Source organism: Pecten maximus, chromosome 13, assembly GCF_902652985.1.
Source record: "Pecten maximus chromosome 13, xPecMax1.1, whole genome shotgun sequence".
In the NCBI taxonomy this organism is placed as follows: domain Eukaryota; kingdom Metazoa; phylum Mollusca; class Bivalvia; order Pectinida; family Pectinidae; genus Pecten; species Pecten maximus.
The window spans coordinates 11,898,739-11,919,057 of record NC_047027.1 but is presented as its reverse complement, the minus strand read 5'-3'; the positions used below and the strand labels follow the sequence as shown (position 1 = coordinate 11,919,057).

At 36.2% G+C, this 20,319-nt stretch overlaps 3 protein-coding genes across 4 annotated transcripts in view; 1 reads left to right on the top strand and 2 right to left on the bottom strand.

The window, feature by feature from the left end:
* The window catches only part of LOC117341380, a 137,747-nt gene that overhangs the window by 41,487 nt on the left and 75,941 nt on the right, over nucleotides 1-20,319 (top strand). The gene's annotated exons all lie outside the window — the stretch shown is intronic.
* LOC117341378 overlaps nucleotides 1-20,319 on the bottom strand; it is a gene marked incomplete in the record, with an annotated part of 106,213 nt that overhangs the window by 29,685 nt on the left and 56,209 nt on the right.
* The window catches only part of LOC117341382, a 10,715-nt gene continuing 2,289 nt past the window's right edge, over nucleotides 11,894-20,319 (bottom strand). The window contains exons 1-7 of one of the 2 annotated variants that reach the window (XM_033903235.1): nucleotides 17,294-17,693; nucleotides 16,799-16,964; nucleotides 16,329-16,527; nucleotides 15,766-15,807; nucleotides 14,499-14,603; nucleotides 13,846-13,885; nucleotides 11,894-13,192 (exon numbers count right to left, since the gene is read on the bottom strand). In XM_033903235.1, the coding sequence (XP_033759126.1) occupies nucleotides 13,126-13,192; nucleotides 13,846-13,885; nucleotides 14,499-14,603; nucleotides 15,766-15,807; nucleotides 16,329-16,404 (330 nt within the window). In that variant the 5' untranslated portion in view covers nucleotides 16,405-16,527; nucleotides 16,799-16,964; nucleotides 17,294-17,693 and the 3' untranslated portion in view covers nucleotides 11,894-13,125. Of the gene's footprint in view, nucleotides 13,193-13,845; nucleotides 13,886-14,498; nucleotides 14,604-15,765; nucleotides 15,808-16,328; nucleotides 16,528-16,798; nucleotides 16,965-17,293; nucleotides 17,694-20,319 lie in introns of those variants that run through there. The other variant, XM_033903236.1, reaches the window with a different exon arrangement.

The following is a 20,319-nucleotide window of genomic DNA, read 5'->3' as shown; positions in this document are numbered from 1 at the left end:
CCTGAAACATACAAATGAAACCAAACTAAACAACTGTTTCCCTGAGAGTGAATGTACAATTATTGATAATGTCTTTCATCCAGCGTGGTGGTCGTCGGCGTCGCCGACTTTTGGCAGCGAGAGGTTCAGTGTCTGACTCAACGCTACTTCTATCATCTACCTCAGACCAACCATTTCTAATTCTACTAGTGGATCAGCTCGTAGCAAAGGGGTTTCCTGATCTATTGCATCTGCACCCTCTGGAGCAGACTGATATTGGCCGCCGCTCTGCACCCCTCTCAGATACTGATCGTATTTCTTTCGAATGCGGTCTACATGAATCACTTGCGGCTTTCCCCTTAGTCCGCAATTGACTTCGTAGTTCAAATCCGGGCATTTGCCTAACACCTGGAAAGGCCCCCGCCAGAAACCTGTAAGTTTGGGTGATCGGCCCTGCTTCTTCTGAGGAAAGAAGACATATACCAACTCGCCAACTCCAAAGTTCTGCCAGCTTAGTTTCTGGTCATGGTACTGCTTCTGTCTGAGCATAGCACCAGCTATTTGCTCTCTGACAAAAGAATGTGCCTCCTCTATTCTTTCTTACAGCTCCCAAACCCATCGATGCTGAGGGATAGCTTTTGTAAATCTCGGCATTTCGTATATCAAGTCTAGTGGTGTTGCAACCTCCCGACCTAGCATGAGCCTATTGGGCGTATATCCAGTGGTTTCGTGTTGAGACGAACGGCAGGCCATCATTACATAAGGTAGGTAGGTGTCCCAGTCGGAATGGTGCTCGTTGGCGTAAGCGCTGAGCATTGTCGCTAATGTTTTATTGAAGCGCTCGACCATTCCATCTGAGGGTGGTAGGGCGTAATTCTAGTCTTGTTAATGTGCAAAAGCTGACACATTTCCTTGAAAAGTTTGCCCTCAAACTGCTTCCCTTGGTCGGAATGTATGTACCGCGGCACCCCGAACCGTGCAACAACCTCCTCATCAATGATGGTCGCCACAGTTTGGGCTTCCATGCTAGGCATGTCAAAACTCTCTGTCCATTTTGTGTAGTAGTCACTGACTACGAGGATATAGACTGCCAGAGTCTGTTTCGGGCAGTTCCCCAAGTATATCCTTCGCTATTCTTTCCATGGGTATTCCAGAGTGGACAATTCGCATTGGTGCGCGCTTGGTCTTCGAAGGGCCTTTTCGTTTGGTGCATTGCTCAATCCTATGACGTAATTTCTGCTATCAGCTTGTAATCCAGGCCAATAATAGCGCTGCCTAATTTTCGCAATGGTTTTTCGTATGCCAAGATGTCCAAAGGTCTTTGAGTCATGGCACTGATGCAAGACTAGTCTTCTCTCTATTCTCGGTACAATACCTTGTAGCCAGGCCTTCTCTGTTTTCATGTTATCCCACCGCTGCCACCAACATTATGTAACGTGCACCTGGTCCGTCCCAAGTGTCTCCTGGGATAAGATGTGCCCTCAGCGCACTTGACTAGTCTACTCTCAATAGGTATATAATCGACAATATTTACAAATGATTAATCTATAGGTGACATGTAAGAACAGATAAAACGGTCGTGCTGCTTGCCACGGAACCTCTAAAACTACAATACAAATATAACTATAGTAGGCACTGACGCCCACAAACGCCTAGTGCATGTGCTCTCGCCGTGCACTAGTACGAGCCGTAGATGTCGTGCGCGCCGGCAATGGCCAATCAAGCACGCCGGCTAACTCGGGCACCGGCAGTGCTAGATCAAGCACACCTATTACAAGTGCTCCCGGCACTTGCACAGCGCACTGGCTACCTCGCGCACCGGCAATGCCAGATCAAGCACGCCTATTACAAGTGCTCTCGGCACTTGCACAGCGCATCGGCTACCTCGCGCACCAACACTGCCAGGTCAAGCACGTGCTCCCGGCACTGGTACGTCGCAATGGCTATCTAGCGCACCAGCTTATACAGCGCAGCAGCCACACTGACCTCCCTGCTGCCTTACGACCACTGGTCACTTACTCAGCGACCACTACCTGTACAGTCTTTCCCCAGAGACTTATTCAGTCTCTTCAGTATTACCTGTAGTGTGTAGTCTTTTCCAGTCGATGATGATGTTGATGTTGCTGGTTTAAAGCCTCGATTTAGGTTACAACCTCTACTCGCGACTCTAGGTGAGAACATTAGTCCGGGGTGACTGTTAGATGTTGTCAGTTGGTGATTCCCTCCTCCTTTCTCAACACGGGCTTGGGACCGGCTACGGCGGAGTTGTCTTTTCCAGTCGTAACAAACCCGCTCTTATATACAGCCGGCATAAACCATTTCTGGGTAAATCAGGTTATCCCATTTCTCGTGACGTCACCTGTATTCTGGTCTTACGAGCGCTTTCATCCTATACCTACTTGCATGCACAAACAATCGAACGCCACATGACAATGATTACACGTGGTTTATTCATAGATCATACATAACATACACATATAAACACGAACATGGTTAACTGTACTATACTTATTCATTACAATTGCTCCAGTATTTTACCTTTTACAAGATACCCTATATATTATATATGATAAAGTATATGTTTATGAGATATCTTATATGTTTATAAAACATCTTATTTAAAGTTTTAAGATATCTTATATAATAAATAGGATATATCATAAAAGATATAATATATCATATATTTAATAAGATGTCTTGTAAACTTTTCTTTATAAGATATATTATATAATATAATCTCTTTCTTTTATAAGATATCTTATATAATATAATCCAAATGTTTTATAAAATATCTTATATAATATAATCTATATATTTTATAAGATATCTTATATGATATAATCTATATCTTTTATAAGATATCTTATATGATATAATCTATATCTTTTACAATATATCATATATGCTATAATCTATATCTTTTATAAAATATCTTATATAATATAATCTATATCTTTTATAAGATATCTTATATAATATAATCTATATCTTTATAAGATATCTTATATGATATAATCTATATCTTTTATAAGATATCTTATATGATATAATCTATATCTTTTATAAGATATCTTATATAATATAATCTATATCTTTTACAATGTATCATATATGCTATAATCTATATCTTTTATAAAATATCTTATATAATATAATCTATATATTTTATAAGATATCTTATATGATATAATCTATATCTTTTATAAGATATCTTATATGATATAATCTATATCTTTTATAAGATATCTTATATGATATAATCTATATCTTTTATAAGATATCTTATATAATATAATCTATATCTTTTATAAGATATCTTAAAAAAAATTCTTTATGAGATATCTTATAAAGTATGTAAGCTATGATATATAAGATATGCTATAGAGAAAATATAATATATCTTATACAGAACGAGACTCTCGTGAGACTGATAAAACCTAAAAGTTCGAGAATGACTGCTCCTTCTGTAAGGTAACTGACGTTTCGTTGGAAGGCATGCAGATCATATACAATCACCCCTCTGTCGCGACAACGATAATGGTAATGTTGCTATAAGATTATCGAGCGAGGAAGAGATCCATGATTTCTGGGATTTTGACAACGTGCATTGTGTCAATATTCTACCGACAATCCTGTCATCCGACATTCATTGGCCACTGAAGCTGTGCTGAACCATTGCACCAACTGGCCATTGGGGGCAAGGCTAGACCAGAAATGCTTTGCCTAACAAAAGGACTACAGAACATTGAACATGAAGCAGAAACTCCACTCACAAAACGTTTGAAGGAGGTGTCTGCTGAGAAAATGAATACATCCGTAGACATAAACCAGTCAGTGGCTACCGAAAAGAACACGAAGTGGCAAGTGAAGCTATTCAAGTTATGGCAAAAATCCACAACTACTTGTCAAGGGAAACAACTCCTGGTGAAATGATGAGAACAATAGCATTGCCAATGAAATGCAGACCAATAGTATTTGTAAAATCTGACAAATCATTGCCGTCATTGATTGTATAAATAAACGTCACAGCTGAAATCTAGGTGTTATCGTCTCGGTAACTATTGGTCCTGTGTGGCTGCAATGGCGTAACTCAAACGACGAAAGTAAAAATGCAAGTATTTTTGTTTCAATTGGTACACACATATATAGGAGGTGTGTTGAATTTAGAAACGGTCCGAGGACCCGAGAAAAAATTGCAGCAGTTCTATTGCGAAGCTAAACCAATAAAACTCCAAACAATCGTAATGAGGAATACAATAATAACAATCTAAAGAATAAGAGAGCGGCTATAAATCGTCATATCTCGGACATTGGGAGAGATATTGACATATTCAATGACGAAGTTGTTCAAACATCCAACAAGACCATGAATGGACTTTTAAAACACAAAAAGACACGCGAGTAGCGTTACCAACGACACACAAATGGATAATTAGCATAAACGATTTTGAAAAAATAAATAGGTACTTTGAAAAATCCCCATACATTTTGCAGCTCTTCGGTTAGAGATGGCTAACAGTCTGCCACAATCCCCTTCATCTATGATACACTTTCGTAAGGTTAAACGGATGGAAAACGGAAAGAGAGGTTATATCCGTTCAGCTGCCATCGATGTTACGGAAAGTAAACGACGAATGAAAGTGTTATATATATATTAGCTCCCAGGGATGGTAAGTAGCTAAATGTATATCAACATCTTTTCTGTAAACTCGAGGAAAACCATACAACCAAAGGCTACTCTCATCATACATGTTACACCGATAGATATAATTGTTGACACAGGAGCCACTGTGGACACATTGGATGAAAGGACTTTCTAGCAATTAAGGAGAGACCATTTAAAACCAAAGTCAAATCAAGAACGATTGAAACAAGCAATGAAGTCTTGTCACAGTGTTGCGGGAGAAAAAGAAAATTTCGTTTCGCAATTAAGTTACCACACTGCAGTAGCCATGTCGATAATTCCACCGATTCGCGTAGTTTTAAAGTCTGAAATTGAATTAATATCAGATAAGTACCAGAATTAATTTGAATTAACAGTAAAATAAAAGATGTTCAAGTGAAGACATATGTATATGTAAACAAGGAACTCCAACCTAATACAAAACCACACAGACGAATACACCTTTCCATATGAGTTTTTACGCTATTTGTTTTTATAGAAAGGCATGTAGCAGACCCTGAAAAGATTGACGTGATCCTCAACGCAGAACCACCTACAGCCTCCTCGAAATTGCTTACTATGTCTCGAGATTCATACCAAACAATTACAATTACTGCTTCGCTGCGAGTGTTAGCACACACATCTGCCAAAGGGCTGAAGAAGAATTTTTTAAAATGTTGAAGATGGAATTTGTTGGAGAAGCCATACTTCTATCCTGGAAAAAATGTTATTCAAGCCCTGTAGGCTTTGGAAACATACTTACCAAGGACAACAAGGTAAAACATTATGCTAACAAAGCCCTGGCCGATGTAGAGAGGAAATATTCTTAGACGAAAAAAAACAAGCGCCTTGCGACTTCAAAGTGAAGAACAAACCAGACAGAGACAACCCTGCAGGCTAAATGTCACGATAATTTGGTTTGGTTAATTTGGTTTAACGTCTTATTAACAGCCAGGGTCATTTAAGGACGTGTCTGGTTGAGGAAAGTCGGAGTACCCGGAGAAAAACCACCGGCCTACGGTCATTAACATGCAACTGCCCCACGTAGGTTTCGAACTCGCATCCCAGAGATGGAGGACTAGTGATAATGTGTCGGGACACCTGAAACACTCTGCCACCGCGGCCCCTGTCGCGATAGCCTACCAGAGCACAACTTGACACTCAAAGGTTGGTGAAGAGTATTTGAATTTCATCGTTAACAATGAAGCTCCGATAGCAATCGCGTTGACAATGATACTATTCAAGAAGTGATTGAAAAATATTGTGTCTGGCAAAAGGTCGGAAATCTTTCGAAATGGTAGAGCAGAACAGTTTGTAAGGGCATGAAAGGAACACACCGTTGTCTCTACCTAGTCGTAAGAAACGAAAATCTTCGAAGGGAGCTTCACTGACATATATCAGCCCTCCAAAACACGTCATTCACAACACGCATAAATCTCTCACACAGGGGATGTCATTGTTTATAGGATGCTAAACATTAAACCTTAACGTTTCAATCAGAGATTGATTCACTGATTGATGCTCTGTCAAAGAAAGGCTAGAGGAATAAAGACAGAAGAACAATCGAAATATTATTAATGTGGAGCTATGGACTGTTTATACTAATCAGTCTGATGCGGAGAGCCACACTATAGGTGGAGATATCAGCAAAGACTCTCTGCCGTCTAGAGCGGCAAGGGGAACGTTCAGAAGGTATTGTCGACATAAGCGGGACCACATTAAGATGTCTTAGATACGGGTGCCAAAATTTACGGAATCGTTTGATCGACGATATATGAAAGAACCATAGTACCTGCAGTATACATATATGTAGCGGAATCGGACTCTCCTATTATACATGTATATTGGCCGAATTATGCAGGTAAAGTATGTATATGGACAATAAATACCATTCGTCGGCTTTGTTGAGGTCATGCTACCGAGTTTATATATTGGACGTTAGTCTATGGGCAATTTCAAAAGATTCGTCCGTATGACATGAGCTCTTCTTGAACAGCGAAAGATTCTTAAGTCCTTTTTGCGTTTACGTGGCTTACCTGCGTATTGCTTTTAAGATAAGAACATCCAGGTGTAGTGTTATCGGTTGTGTATCGCCTTAATTGGTTGGGTAAGTACAGTGAAAGATTTCCGTTGCGGGTGGTATTTAGTTAATTCTGAAAGCCTTATAAAATTTGCAACAAACAAGATATGAGGTTTCTTCAATCCTGGTGCACATTTGTAGGGCCAATCAGTAAAATATATGTTGAAAAAAACAACTTAATTGACAAAGACCATGAGACATTGTATAAAGGATCTATATTTTGAAGTAGGAAGCCAAATTAATAGTATTGCAATGTAGAATATTATGATGACCAGTGAAAGTTGTTGGGAACGTTTGTAAAATGTTATATTACGTCCCTTTTCTTCTATGGCGGGGTTATAAAATAGTTCATGCAAGACCGCTTTTAGTTGTATATAGACCAATAATACTATTATGCTCAGTGTAAAACGTTAAGTTTTTAAGTATTGACGGTCTACGTGTTACTAATTTGTATACAAAAGTCAGATGACACGATGCATGTGATCAGACTCGTGACAAGTCATTGTGTTGGGAACATTGTAAAAGTACGACTTAATAAAAATGTATTCATTTCATTACATTTACATATAAATGTTTATCTCGTGTAACAGAGCAGAAACTAGGTTATCCGTCGAGTAGGTATTATTATTATTGTAGGATTGCGTACGTGGCTATGTATACCCTATATTGATGACTCGGTTTTTATTGTTTACCGTAGCATTTAAGGTGCGAAAACTGTTTATTGTGTCATCATTGTTCTATGAAAAGTTCGTCGAAAATGATTTATGACGCGGTTTACGCTTCATAAAATGATAACTTTACGTTATTATGAGAAGCGTCAAAGCGCGTGTCAGTCCCTTTTCCGTTTGAGATTGATTTATCCCATTTTTAACAACCCTGTAGTGCAAAATATCAGACAGTGGGTGACATAAATATATCGGGATAAGAAGGATCATCATTGCAGCAAAATGAGCAAAGGAAGTTTCGATATTTGCCATCTGTAGTATCAAAGCGTGATTGTCCCAGATCAGCGTATGAATACATCGTTTATTATGTTCCGAAAGATAAGTTTAAGGCCCGGGATATGAGATGCTCAAATCTATATAAAATGTTGGATAAATTGATATACTATGTGATCAAGCGATACGAATGAGGATGATATAAGTAGAGCCCCATATCGGGAGATACGGGTGCCCTATAGTACTTCCACAAATGTCGTTCCTAGCAATGACCTTTTCATTTATTGACCAATTAGCATGAAGCAATACAAGAAAGTTAAACGTCAAGATAATCAGGTTCAAAGGTCAAGAAAAGGTTTGCGTCTTTTCACTGAGGAATATTTTGTAACTACAGAGCAAAAAATGATTATAATTCAACATGCAAGCAACTGAACAAAGTCCAAAGTCACTGTGACATAGGTTAAGGTCAAATATTGTAGTTTTTCACTAATGAAAATTTAGTTGTGACACTTTTAAAATAATCCTATTGTCAGTTGACAAAAGGTCGGGATCACAGGGTCAAAATTCAATATCAAATCATTTTTCTATACACTGATGGTCAATTTTATTACATTTTGAAGCAATAATGTTAAGAATTAAAGTCAACTGAGAGTCAAATTATACATTTCCTGCCCTGAATAATCTGTTAATTATGGAACAAAGAAGCAATGTTGGCTGGAGTTTAACAAATCATCAATTGATCAGAGGTCATTTAGTGAAATTTTCATCTGGTCACAGATTAACATTTATGACAATAAGATGCAATGTTACTTGGATTTAAACAAAGAACTGACCAAAGACCTAGGTCAATGTCATGGTTCAATTTGGTACTTTTTATGATAAACATTTCCATAGTATGTCCTTATGAAGCAACGTTGGTCAAAACTTAAAAAGCGTCAACTGACTAAATAACAAGGTCATATTGTCCAAATAATCAAGATAAAAAAGAGCATGCCCCGGTTTAACAACAATTTTAAAATCTTGATAAAATAATTTCTGGTAAAATGAACTTAACGAAATTTCATGAAAAGATTACACTTGTCATTCTCTTCCTACCTGCCTATTTTAAGACATGTACACACTCAGGTTTTAAATTAAAGGACAAATGAGATATTCACTAATGAAGTGATTAATCATGTGCCTCTGTATGTCCATCAGTGATGTAGCCATTATCTATTACAAAATTACCCTGACTGTTCATGAAATGGATCTTTGGTCAGTTGACTTATCCATGAATTAAGACAAATTTTACATAATATAATTATGTTCATCAGTGAAAAATATGAAACCTGGGCTTTGTCGCACAATAACACAGAACATAATTTTTGCTTAAAAAATATTGTCATCAAGATACACCTAGAGTGTTGTAGTCAAAATACAATTAAGCGTCTGGTGACATTTCAATTTTTTGTTCACCAAGTTATGTACATGTTATTACTTCAAAAGATCACGATATACCCGAGGAACATGATGTAGACCCTAGTGCATATGTTCTCTGTGAGACACGCCACATATAACATTAGCTTTACAATTAGGTTGTTAGAACGTTCACGGCGTCGGTACCTCGGATGTCCCCTTCAGGCCAGGACAGTATCCAATGTGATGAGTGTCCATAGGGTCATAACAACACTAACTACAGTATCCATGGCTGTCCGTGTCTGTAGTGTAACGATATCTATCACAACCGCATCAACGGAGATGAGTGATCGTGGTGTTAGTACATCAATCAAGACGGTGGCCGTGGAGATGGGACCCGGATAAAGACAACGTCAACGACGGAGAATGTCCACGGTGTCATCACACAAGCCAGAAAAATGTCCCTGACAATTGATGTAAACGGGGAGGTTGCAGATGTCAGTATCATGACTATGGATGGCCATGGTACTCTTACAGAAACCACAAGAGGATTAAGGGAAATTAGTGTTCAGCCGATGTCCTCACATACTCCAGTACAGTAGCCAAAGTTTTATAGGAACGTTCATATCTTGGCAATGGTGAGACATCTTATATCAACCATTCCGTGATTAAATGCTGTTCAAAAATCAAAGAGTTTATAGGTGGCACAGCTGTGAATCTCATAACCATACCAGGATTGTGTGTAGTTAATGTTTAGTTGATGTACTCTATAGACATATAGGGAAATTAAAATATTCTGTATATCTTATTGACATGTGTGAATGAAAATAATTAAAATTATTTTAAGTACGTATGTATGGGTAATCCTTCCTATACAGATCTATGACCATTTAAGACTGGCCTCCATAACTGCTGTCTGTATTCGTGTGGTACGTCTGTTTTAGGAGACAGTGATATGTTCGTATTTGCTCATACTTGTTGATAGGACGTTAAACAATACAAAACTAAACCAAACCCAACTTCCTTGTGATAGCCCAGAACTGATGCCGACATAATAGAGCTACCTGCATGTAGTTTATTGTCGACGACATCAGTAGGCTACCTAAGCCTGAAATATTTGTTTCTTACTTTTTTCATACGTGTATTAAAGTGGATTCAACCAAATCAACAAAATTTTCGTATATATGCGATTGTGTTCGAGAACCTTTACTATGCATATAATAGCTTTCTCTAAAATTAAGTCTAGGATTCTTTGAGCTTTTTAAAGTATCTGGATTTAAATTCAAATTATAAAATATATATTTTCAAAATGTTTACGCTTGCTTAATAAAATTAATTAAATAAATAAATAAATAAAGATACAAAAAATCAGCAGACATTGAACCATACGGAGACATTCAAATGGAAATGTATGCAATATCACTTGCAATGTCACGCATTTTTATTTTATTTTTTATTTGAGATTGAATATGTAAAAATATGAATTCAAAATTTTTACAGAGAACACATACACGCTAACCACTTGTCTATGTAAGCATATACTGTTTGATTAGAAGTAGATGTGTATATCTTAGCTACGAAACTTGCCTACATGAATTGATGTATGCTTCGTTGAACCTGTTCAGCTATTTTCATATTTTCAAATTCCCATACGTCCGACCCATATGATATAATCGGTTTTACTAACGATTCGAAAAGTTTGAATTGTATATCTATCGGAAGTGAAAGGTTCCTTATTGTTTGTATATAGAAAATATTGACTTTTGCGCCGGATCAATCAATCTACGTCCCGCCATTGAATTTAAACGTTATTCCTAAGTAAATACACTTATCTGCAATTTCTGGAGTTTCAATTTGCCATACGAATACATGGTTATGTTTACTTTAATTCTTAGAAAATACCATGACTTTTGTTTTATTTGTTTGGTATCTTGGGTAATTCTGTATTATGTACGTTTTTTAATTAGAAAATGGTATTATTTGTCTTATATCGAGAGGCAATAAATTCGTATTGTAGAGGGAGAGAAGAGAATGATTTCAATTTGAGAATGATTAGCAACAAGAGGAGGGAGTAGTGTGTTGAGATAGTAAGCAGTAATATAATTGTGTCTCTTAAAGAACAATTGAAGTCTTCGATAAGACTGTCTCTTGACTAATGTTTCCCAATCTCCATTTGTAATTGTTCTCACCTTTCTTTGTCAGCAATGGAGCCAGCGTCCAAAAGCTCAAAGGGTCTATATATTCTATTCAATGTTCATCTAGTAAGGAGATATTATGTGGATATCACGGTCAGGAGGACAGTAGGTCAAACACCGTATTTCAAACAGTACTGCTATCAGCCTAAACTCTTATCCTCGTCTTCTGAATATAGATATATAGAACCTTGGACATAAACACAAATTTACTCTTTTTAGGTCACCTGAGCATAGTTGAAATTCATCGTGACTTATTGCTATGTTGTTTTTGTGTCATCGTGAGTCATGCGTCCGCTGTCAACTTGTTATATTTTCGACATAAGAACCATAGGATGGATGTCAATCAAAATTGGCAGCAAGCACCCAACGGGAAACTGCTTCAAGTTTGCGAGCGTGGTCCCTCTATCGACCTAAAGGGGGTAAAGGCAGAATATTTTCTAAAAAATCTTCTCATGAATCAACAGTCCGATTGACTCAAAGGAATAAAACTAAAACAATTTTAACCTCCCCCAACTTCAACCAAATTTGAAATTTGGTAGAATGTATCCACAAGCAAAGATGATTTACGTTTGTGTACAAAAGGTGGCTGTGCCTCCTTGAGGCTTATAATAGGTCAAAAAGGTACCAAATGTAAATAAACAAATAAGAAAAAAAACGTCTTTAATTGAATTATCAAATGTCAGTGGAGGTATTTCAATTGAACTTGGCAGGCAGCATGTTATCAGCAGCCGTATTAAACCTAAATGTGCCTTACTGGTCAAATAGGGATGGGACAGAAAAGGGGCAGAATGTAACAATGTTATTTACTAAAAAAAACAGTTGTGTTAATCAAAATTAAACTTGGTAAGCTCTATGCCTTACTGGAAATGCATGAAGTAAACACAACATAAAGGGCTTTAAAGGCCACATAAGGGGCGCTTTAAGTGAAATAAGAAATGAGGTTTTATGGAACTTACCGAAAAGATACATGTTAATTATATTGTGGAAAAGGTTTAAGGTTTTACGGTTCAAAATTCAGGGGTTGGTGCACCTATTAGATGTGGCGAATCCCCCCTCCCAAAAAAACCCCAATAAAGTCCCAATTTCCTAGTTTGAAGGGACATTTGTTTGTAAAATTTTATGCATTTGAAGGGATGAATTAAAGATTCATTTTCACAAAGTTTCAAGGTCACAGGATTAAAGGCGGAAGGTTCGGATTGTCATACATTTTACTTGACAGTCGAGTCCAGGTGTCCCGAATTATTGTTTTCGAAGTGTATCCTCGGCCACAATAACAATTACACACATACTTTTATGTTATTTTTATCCTTGGTTACAACCAAAGTTATACACTTAGTTTGTTGATATATGTATAATTGGTTACAACAGTAATACACTTAGTTTGTTGGTATGTGTATCCTCGGTTACAACAGTAATACACTTAGTTTGTTGGTATGTGTATCCTTGGTTACAGCAGTAAGTACACTTAGTTTGGTGGTATGTGTATCCATGGTTACAGCAGTAAATACACTTAGTTTGTTGGTATGTGTATCCTTGTTACAACAGTAATACACTAAGCATGTTGGTATGTGTATCCTTGGTAACAACAGTAATATACTTAAGTTGTTGATATGTGTATCCTTGGTTACAACAGTAATACACTTAATTTGTTGATATGTGTATCCTTGGTTACAACAGTAGTACACTTAGTTTATTGGTATGTGTATCCATGGTTACAGCAGTAAATACACTTAGTTTGTTGGTATGTGTATCCTTGGAAACAACAGTAATACACTTAGTTGTTGGTATATGTATCCTTGGCAACAACAGTAATACACTTAGTTTGATAGTTTGTGTACCCTCGATTATCCACACCTCGTAGCTGCATTGTTTAGTCTATATTTGTGGTATTTCGTAATTGTCCGACGTGTTGTACACGTGCTCATCATTTCCTGAAAATCCTCTGTTTTGATGAGAAAAGAAAAAATATGTTTTAGAATTCCTCTCTATTTCTGTTGGTGAACACCATTCTGGAAGACTTATGTATTTATCCTATGGTGTCCGTATATCACGCTCCTATTTGGTCTCGGTTCTCGAGTTCGATTCCGTTTACGTATTGATATTTACAAAAGTCAAACAACTGAGTAGTTCCATATAAGCAATTAAGTAATTATCGAGTGATGAATATTAAACTTCTTCGTGTAATGAAATAAAGGATACGATTATTGTTGAGTAATGGGTATTAAACTGTAATTATGTGATAGATAAAGTAATTGTCGAGTTATGAGTATATAACTGTGTAGTTAAGTGATTGATACTGTAATTAACCAGCAATGAGTATAAAACCATGGTCTCACTCAACGTGTTATGTTATTTAGTTTAATGACTACAGAAAAATCAGATTTGTTATAACTGTCCCGGTACATACTTTGAGAACGTGATATTCCCTATATTGATATAACTGTACAAGCTCGGTTGTTAGCCCTATTATCTCTTTCCTGTAATTACTTCGTTTATATTCTGGTCAGGTTTTGTTGTCTCGTGATAAGTTGACATAATAACCATTCACTCTGGAAACATTGCAACGTATTGTTAACTAAACACCTGTATATTTACCTGTTCACCACCTCGTAGTTCACGCTTTGATGTAAACGATCTGTGGATTGAAATTTGATTATTAATGTAACAGGTAATTCCATGTGATAAGTTGGTTGATAATCAATGATTCATGATAAATAAGAAAAATGAATAAATGAAATGAAATAAAAAAAAAACTTATCAATACATACTGACTGACTGACGTTTCATTGTTAAGGTTGCGACAATATTTTATTTGCACATTCGAAAAATAAGAGGCTCCGTTGGCCTGTTTCGCCCCTCGCCCCAGCATGCTGCAGACCTAATATCAGGTCTTTGCGTCTCTTAGCTCTTGAGAAGAAGTCGTTTGAATGAAAAGGTGATGACGACAAACGACAGAGGCGCACAACGGCATAAGCTCATTAGGCCATTTCATTATGAAAAACACACTTATTCTAGTTAATATGTGTAAAGTGAACAAAATGACATATTTTTTCCTTCATAACAATCGTACGATAATGTTTCGCATTAGCATTATACATTTATACATTTTTTTTTATTATTTCGTTACCTTTGTATTTGATTCTTTAAGATAGAAGTAAGTAACAGTAACACTTAGGATAACAGTAACAACTTTGTCTCTTGAAAATGGCGTCGTTGATCAATTTTACCAGCAAGTAAATCGTCGTTACCTTTATATTCTAATACTTTACGACATAGGTAGGCAACAGTGGTAGTAAGGACAACAGTCGCAATGATGAATATAACAGCGACGATGATCCAAGGTGTGACGTCATCTGTTCAGGAAGTAAACAATTTACATATTTGCTATTGTTGAATGGTCATAACATATCCGTAATGTGATCGATAATTTGATTGCAAAGAACTAAATCTAACGTTACTGTTCAGTAATAACGTGTACGAGTGTAAAACATTTAATATTGGATACAATGTTAATTAAAAGGAGAAATCCTAACTATACTTGGTACACAAATTGACGCCGTCGTTGTGATTATGTCTGAAATATAACAAGTAAATCAACATAAAATTAATAGTTTCTATATTCCCATACAGCATAGTATGCATTTGTAGTCAATATTGCAGAATCCAATGTCAGTATATACAGCTGGTATTGAGTAATTTCGGCTGAAATCCCCTGTTTTAATACTCCTGTCGTATAAGAATTACTCAAACATGAAAAAATTATAATAAAAGAAAAAAAAGAAAAAAACTCAACCAAGAACATTCTAACGTTTAATACAGTCAAACCTGGTTGGCCAGAAACGGCATGTTGCCAAATTCTTTTTTCAACAGTTTATTTAATTTATCATATCATAATGCTCTTATTGATATTAATAACAATATACGATGTACAGTAAGTTTTGAAATGAAAATCAACAAAGATCAAAGTTTTGATGAATTTGATGAAAATACCTGGTCATGTGATCATCGCGGATGTCTACTTCCGGACAAAAAGACCGCTTGATACAAGACACAACGACTCTGGGCAGATTGTTGTGGTCGTTGGCTGTGTTAGACAGGTGACCGCTTATTTAAGGTTCATTATATAGTATTTTCCGTCGGGAGGACCACAGACTGGCCGCTAAACGGAGGTGATCGCTTATTCAAGGTAGCCGTTAGAGCAGGTTTTACTGTATTTTCACTGCAAACTTGCCCAATTTTTATGTTAATATTTGTAAAGTACTTTTGATATTTTGAGGGCATACTCCTTGATTATCAATAGTAAATGTTTTCAAACAGATACACTTTAATACTTTCATCTTCTAAGAGATTTTATATTGTATATAAAAACATAAATCCTGACAGAATACTCATTTAATATGAAAACTACAGTATATATTAACATTTGATTACTAAGATAACCTCGGTACATAATATTTTATGGTTACTTGGTCATGCTACATGATATAACATAACATATGTGCAAAGTAATCAAACCTCCAGTATCACCTTGACCGCATGTTGTTCCACCTGATGAATCTGGAGAAGAAAACAATATGAGGGAACACGTTTTCAATTTCATCATAACGTAGATATATGTAGAAGTGTTTGACATTTACCGCACTGTTTTTGGCAAACACTGATGGTGAAAATATTTGTTTTATTTTTGTTTTGTTGCATTTTTCAAAATTTCTGAATCTGTTTTCTCAAGATGACTAAGAGAAAATAATGAAACACTGATTTAGGCAAAGCTACAATAATGATGTTTAGACATCGTAACAAGTAACAGTGTATCGTCTATGTTAAGAAACAAACCATCGCTACAAAATGTACACTTTATGTCTGTGAGGGAAAGTCCATAACTTAGAAATATTAAATGAAACCTAAGGATATAATCTCAACGAATATTTGTTGTAATCTTAGAATAGCTATATATCACCTAAGAATATAATAGCATTATTCTGAATTTTCAATTAATACACTGAATAACTCAAAAATTCTTAGAAAATCATCAAATGCTTATTTTTTCATATATATTTGAAGCCATATTTGGCACTTACATCTTCTGATGGATTTGTATGTTATCAGTGAGGCTGGATTAGAGCCACACACGGTTCCAGTGAATGGTTCACACATAAACGTGGTGTTGGTGTCGTCATTTTTCACATTGTAGATAAGTGTACTGGTACGTTGGTAGTTACACCCGGACGTCACCAAACCGTTATCATTCTGGTTAATGTCAGCTGCAGTTGGGTAGCCCTGAAAACCAGAAACCAACATTCTATTCCATAGCATGCATTTAGACCATCTAAGCATATTCCAGTTTGATATTACATGAGTAATACCTGAAAACTTCACCGATTCAAAATAAAATAAAATAATTATATTATGAAAGTTCTTTTTTTTTTTTTTGTAATTTTATATACATGGCATCCCCTATTTCTTTGAGACAACACATACAAAATTAACAAAATTGTAATATTTTTCGATTACACAGATGTAAAGGCACATAAATCGTTTGTAGACTTACAGTATATCCTTGATCAGTGGCACGCTTGTAACACCATGTGTGGTTTTTTGTCACTTCCCACAGTGCCTGTACAAGTGAATATTAGTGAGGATCCCACGGAGTAATATACGCTCTCCACATTTGGGGAAGGGAAACACGGTCATGTCGTTAGTGGATATCGGTTGAACTGTAATAGAATAAATAATCTTTACTATGATGTCAGCAATGCAATTTGAAATTAATATAATTATCATCAAATAAAGGTAACAGATTTACATTTCAAATTATTACATAGGGAACACAGACATTGCTCAATACTCTTCAAATTGCTTTTGTAAAATAAAATTTCAATTTAAGCCAAATCAAATCTTTAACATCATCTTTGAAAATAAGTATGTTATAAACGGCAGAAAATTGAACTGGTGGATTAGTTTGTCAATGACAATGACAACACAAGATATTTCTCCTTTCTTTCAGATATCTTGTGAACACTACTGGTTGACTACGGGTACAAACCTTTAGCTGTGATATATTTTTCAGCTGTCGCTACACCACCACTACCACCTGCTAGAGTTACACCCATATTACATTGGTAAGCTCCGCCATCATTACAGTTTGTCCTATTTGTGGCGATTGTAAACACAATCTGAGCTCCAGATACCGTGTCCACATTTCCTGTGGCTGACACCCCCGCCCTGCTCTGACTGACAGCATTACCCCAGCTTATTACTGAGGATGAGGTGGGTTTATTATAGGCAACAGATACTACTGTTTGATAATCTGTAGAACTAGAAATTTTTAGGAGAGTGATGACATTGATATCTGAGATACCGGCTGAGCTTGGTGTACAGGTAATTCTGAGTTCTGATGTTGGTGTTTCAAAGGTACTTGGTCCTGTTATGGTGATAGACTGACCAGACACTGAAACACAATAAAACATTATAGAATTATTGATACAGGACTACTCGCTCGATATGTCGACAGTTCAATAGGCACAGACGTGTAGCCAGTGACTTAAGTCTAGTTTAAATTATGTATCAAGATGGCAATCCCGTCCAATCAAAGTCGATCAGTATACAAGTTAGTTCGATTGGTTTACCCTGATGCAATGTATACAGAAATATATCAACATTATTCTAAACAATTTTGGAGCTTGATTCCGAAGAACAAGTTACTTGTTCATTATCAGACACGGATTTAATTACATGGTAATATAATCACTGTGTATCATATTCAATGCATCGCCACTGGATATTGCTTTAGCTGAAGTGATAAAGTTGATAAAGCGGGCATCTTTGTTGATGGTAAGATGTAATTGATTTCCCCTATACAATATTGTTTTTGCAAGTGAATACTATTTGTGTGTGTATATAACAGTTCCACCTTTAGTGTGTATTAACGATAGAGCCTTAATTTCAATTCAAATGTCGTTTTGACGAAAAAATGTACCACCTGATGCAATCGAAATGTCACTGCTGATCATGCTATGCCATACAATCTGTGCAAAATAAATTAGTATGTGATTTTTATAGACGGAGGACATTGCGTATAGCAATATTATTATCAGACGCAAGTTTGAAGCCTATCTGCGGTGTTTTAACTGAAATATTGTCAAAACAATCAAAAAGCCGGTGTACGACATATTGCCTCGATCGCTGACAGTTTGGCTATACGGCATATTGCTAGATTCATCAATTAAGAGATTAACAATACCAATATACTGTTTTACGCATACGACACTTCTCAAACTTTACTTTCAAATAGATGGATTTATTCCTTGACGTTTCTGCTGTAGAAGAAGTAGTTGGTTTTACATTGGTATGTTTCAACAGATTGTTTGCATAATTTATCGTGTTATGTCTTTTGTTCCAAATTAAAGTTGTTAATTAGATAAATTATACCTTTGTAATTGTTCGCAATATTACTTACAGACATTTCTAATATAGAGAACAGCTACGCGGACACCTACAAGTACGCTGACACAGGACAAAACTTCCGACGGTCATTTCAAAACTTCCATTAACTCGACATACCTATGATACCGAAGTCTGTTATAGCAGAAAAGCACGTAACAATATTGACTTCTTATTTATCTTAAGACAACATTACGTACTATTTGAATCAGGTACAGTACATAATGCATGTGCCAGCTTGCGTGACTGCATAATAATATCCATGTATTTTGAGACGACCACCGCCTCAGTCAGTGTAGGTGTCGCACATAAGAAATGTTTTAAAACATAAAGAGAACAATGTTTTCAAAACTGATTTGCACAGATTTATTTGTCTAATTATTTTGATAGAATGCAATTACAACCCAAATACAATGTATGTGCACAAACCCAGGTAAAGTTACCCTGCAGAAACCAAGGTAGTTCATTGATGATAACTGTCATCGATAATCTGACACAGTTCAATGATATCGATATCGACATGAAACATCACAATTTCACAAGTTCAAGGAGAGTTGTCCGGACAATATTGACGGTCGATATACAGGCAAGATATAGACCCTAACCCAACTGTCTGTCTCTGTCCTTTGTTAGTGTATAAAATCTGTATATCTGTGTGCGTGTCTAACATGTGTAAGGGAATGTGAGGGTATGTTTTTAAACATTGAAAGTACGGACGAATGTATGTATGTATGATTTTACATGTATATACAGTGTACAGGTATGGATGATGACATTAGGGCAATATGTAATATTATATTGGAATTATAACAGATGTTTTGTATTTGCTTGCTGATAGGTCGAATTACCCAGATCTGATTGTAAACAAAATCAAACATGTGACACTAGATGTGTTAACTTACTACACCATATTTTAACTTTTACACTATATACATGTATGTCTAAGTACAACAAAAGATGTAACGTGTCACAAAAGTTATGTTACCGTTCCACAAAATATGTAACGTGTCACAAAAGATATATTACCTCGCCACACAATTTGTAACGTACTATTAAAGATTTGTAACAACAAATCTACGCATCACATACCCACCTCAACCGAATTAACTATGTGGTGTTCTATATTTTCAACTTACACAACAACATGTAGTTAAAATTCAGTGTGGAAATATTTGATCAACATATACATTGTATGAAATATGTCCCCTCTAACCTCAACCATACCCATTTGTTTTAAATATCTGTAGGCTTATGTATAGCTAAAGTTACGTTGTTTTATCAATATGATAATACACATATACAAACTGTAGATTCAGGCTTCAGTGTACAGCCAGATAATAACATATAGACCATTTACTTCCTGATTAAATATATACAGACCATGTTCACCCTGATTAATTAGATACAGACAATTGAATTTGGCTTTTTATGCCACCCTCCAGTGGTGTAGTTCATTGTTTACTTACCTGTATAAACTGCTGTAGTTAAAATGAACACTAAATGAAACATGACTGGTGTATTCCCCTGTATGGTGAACATGTAATCGCTGTTTGAAAACTGTCCCAACAATAAGGAAGTTACGATGTACCCGGTGATAACAATGTAACGCCCGGGCATGTCCACCATATC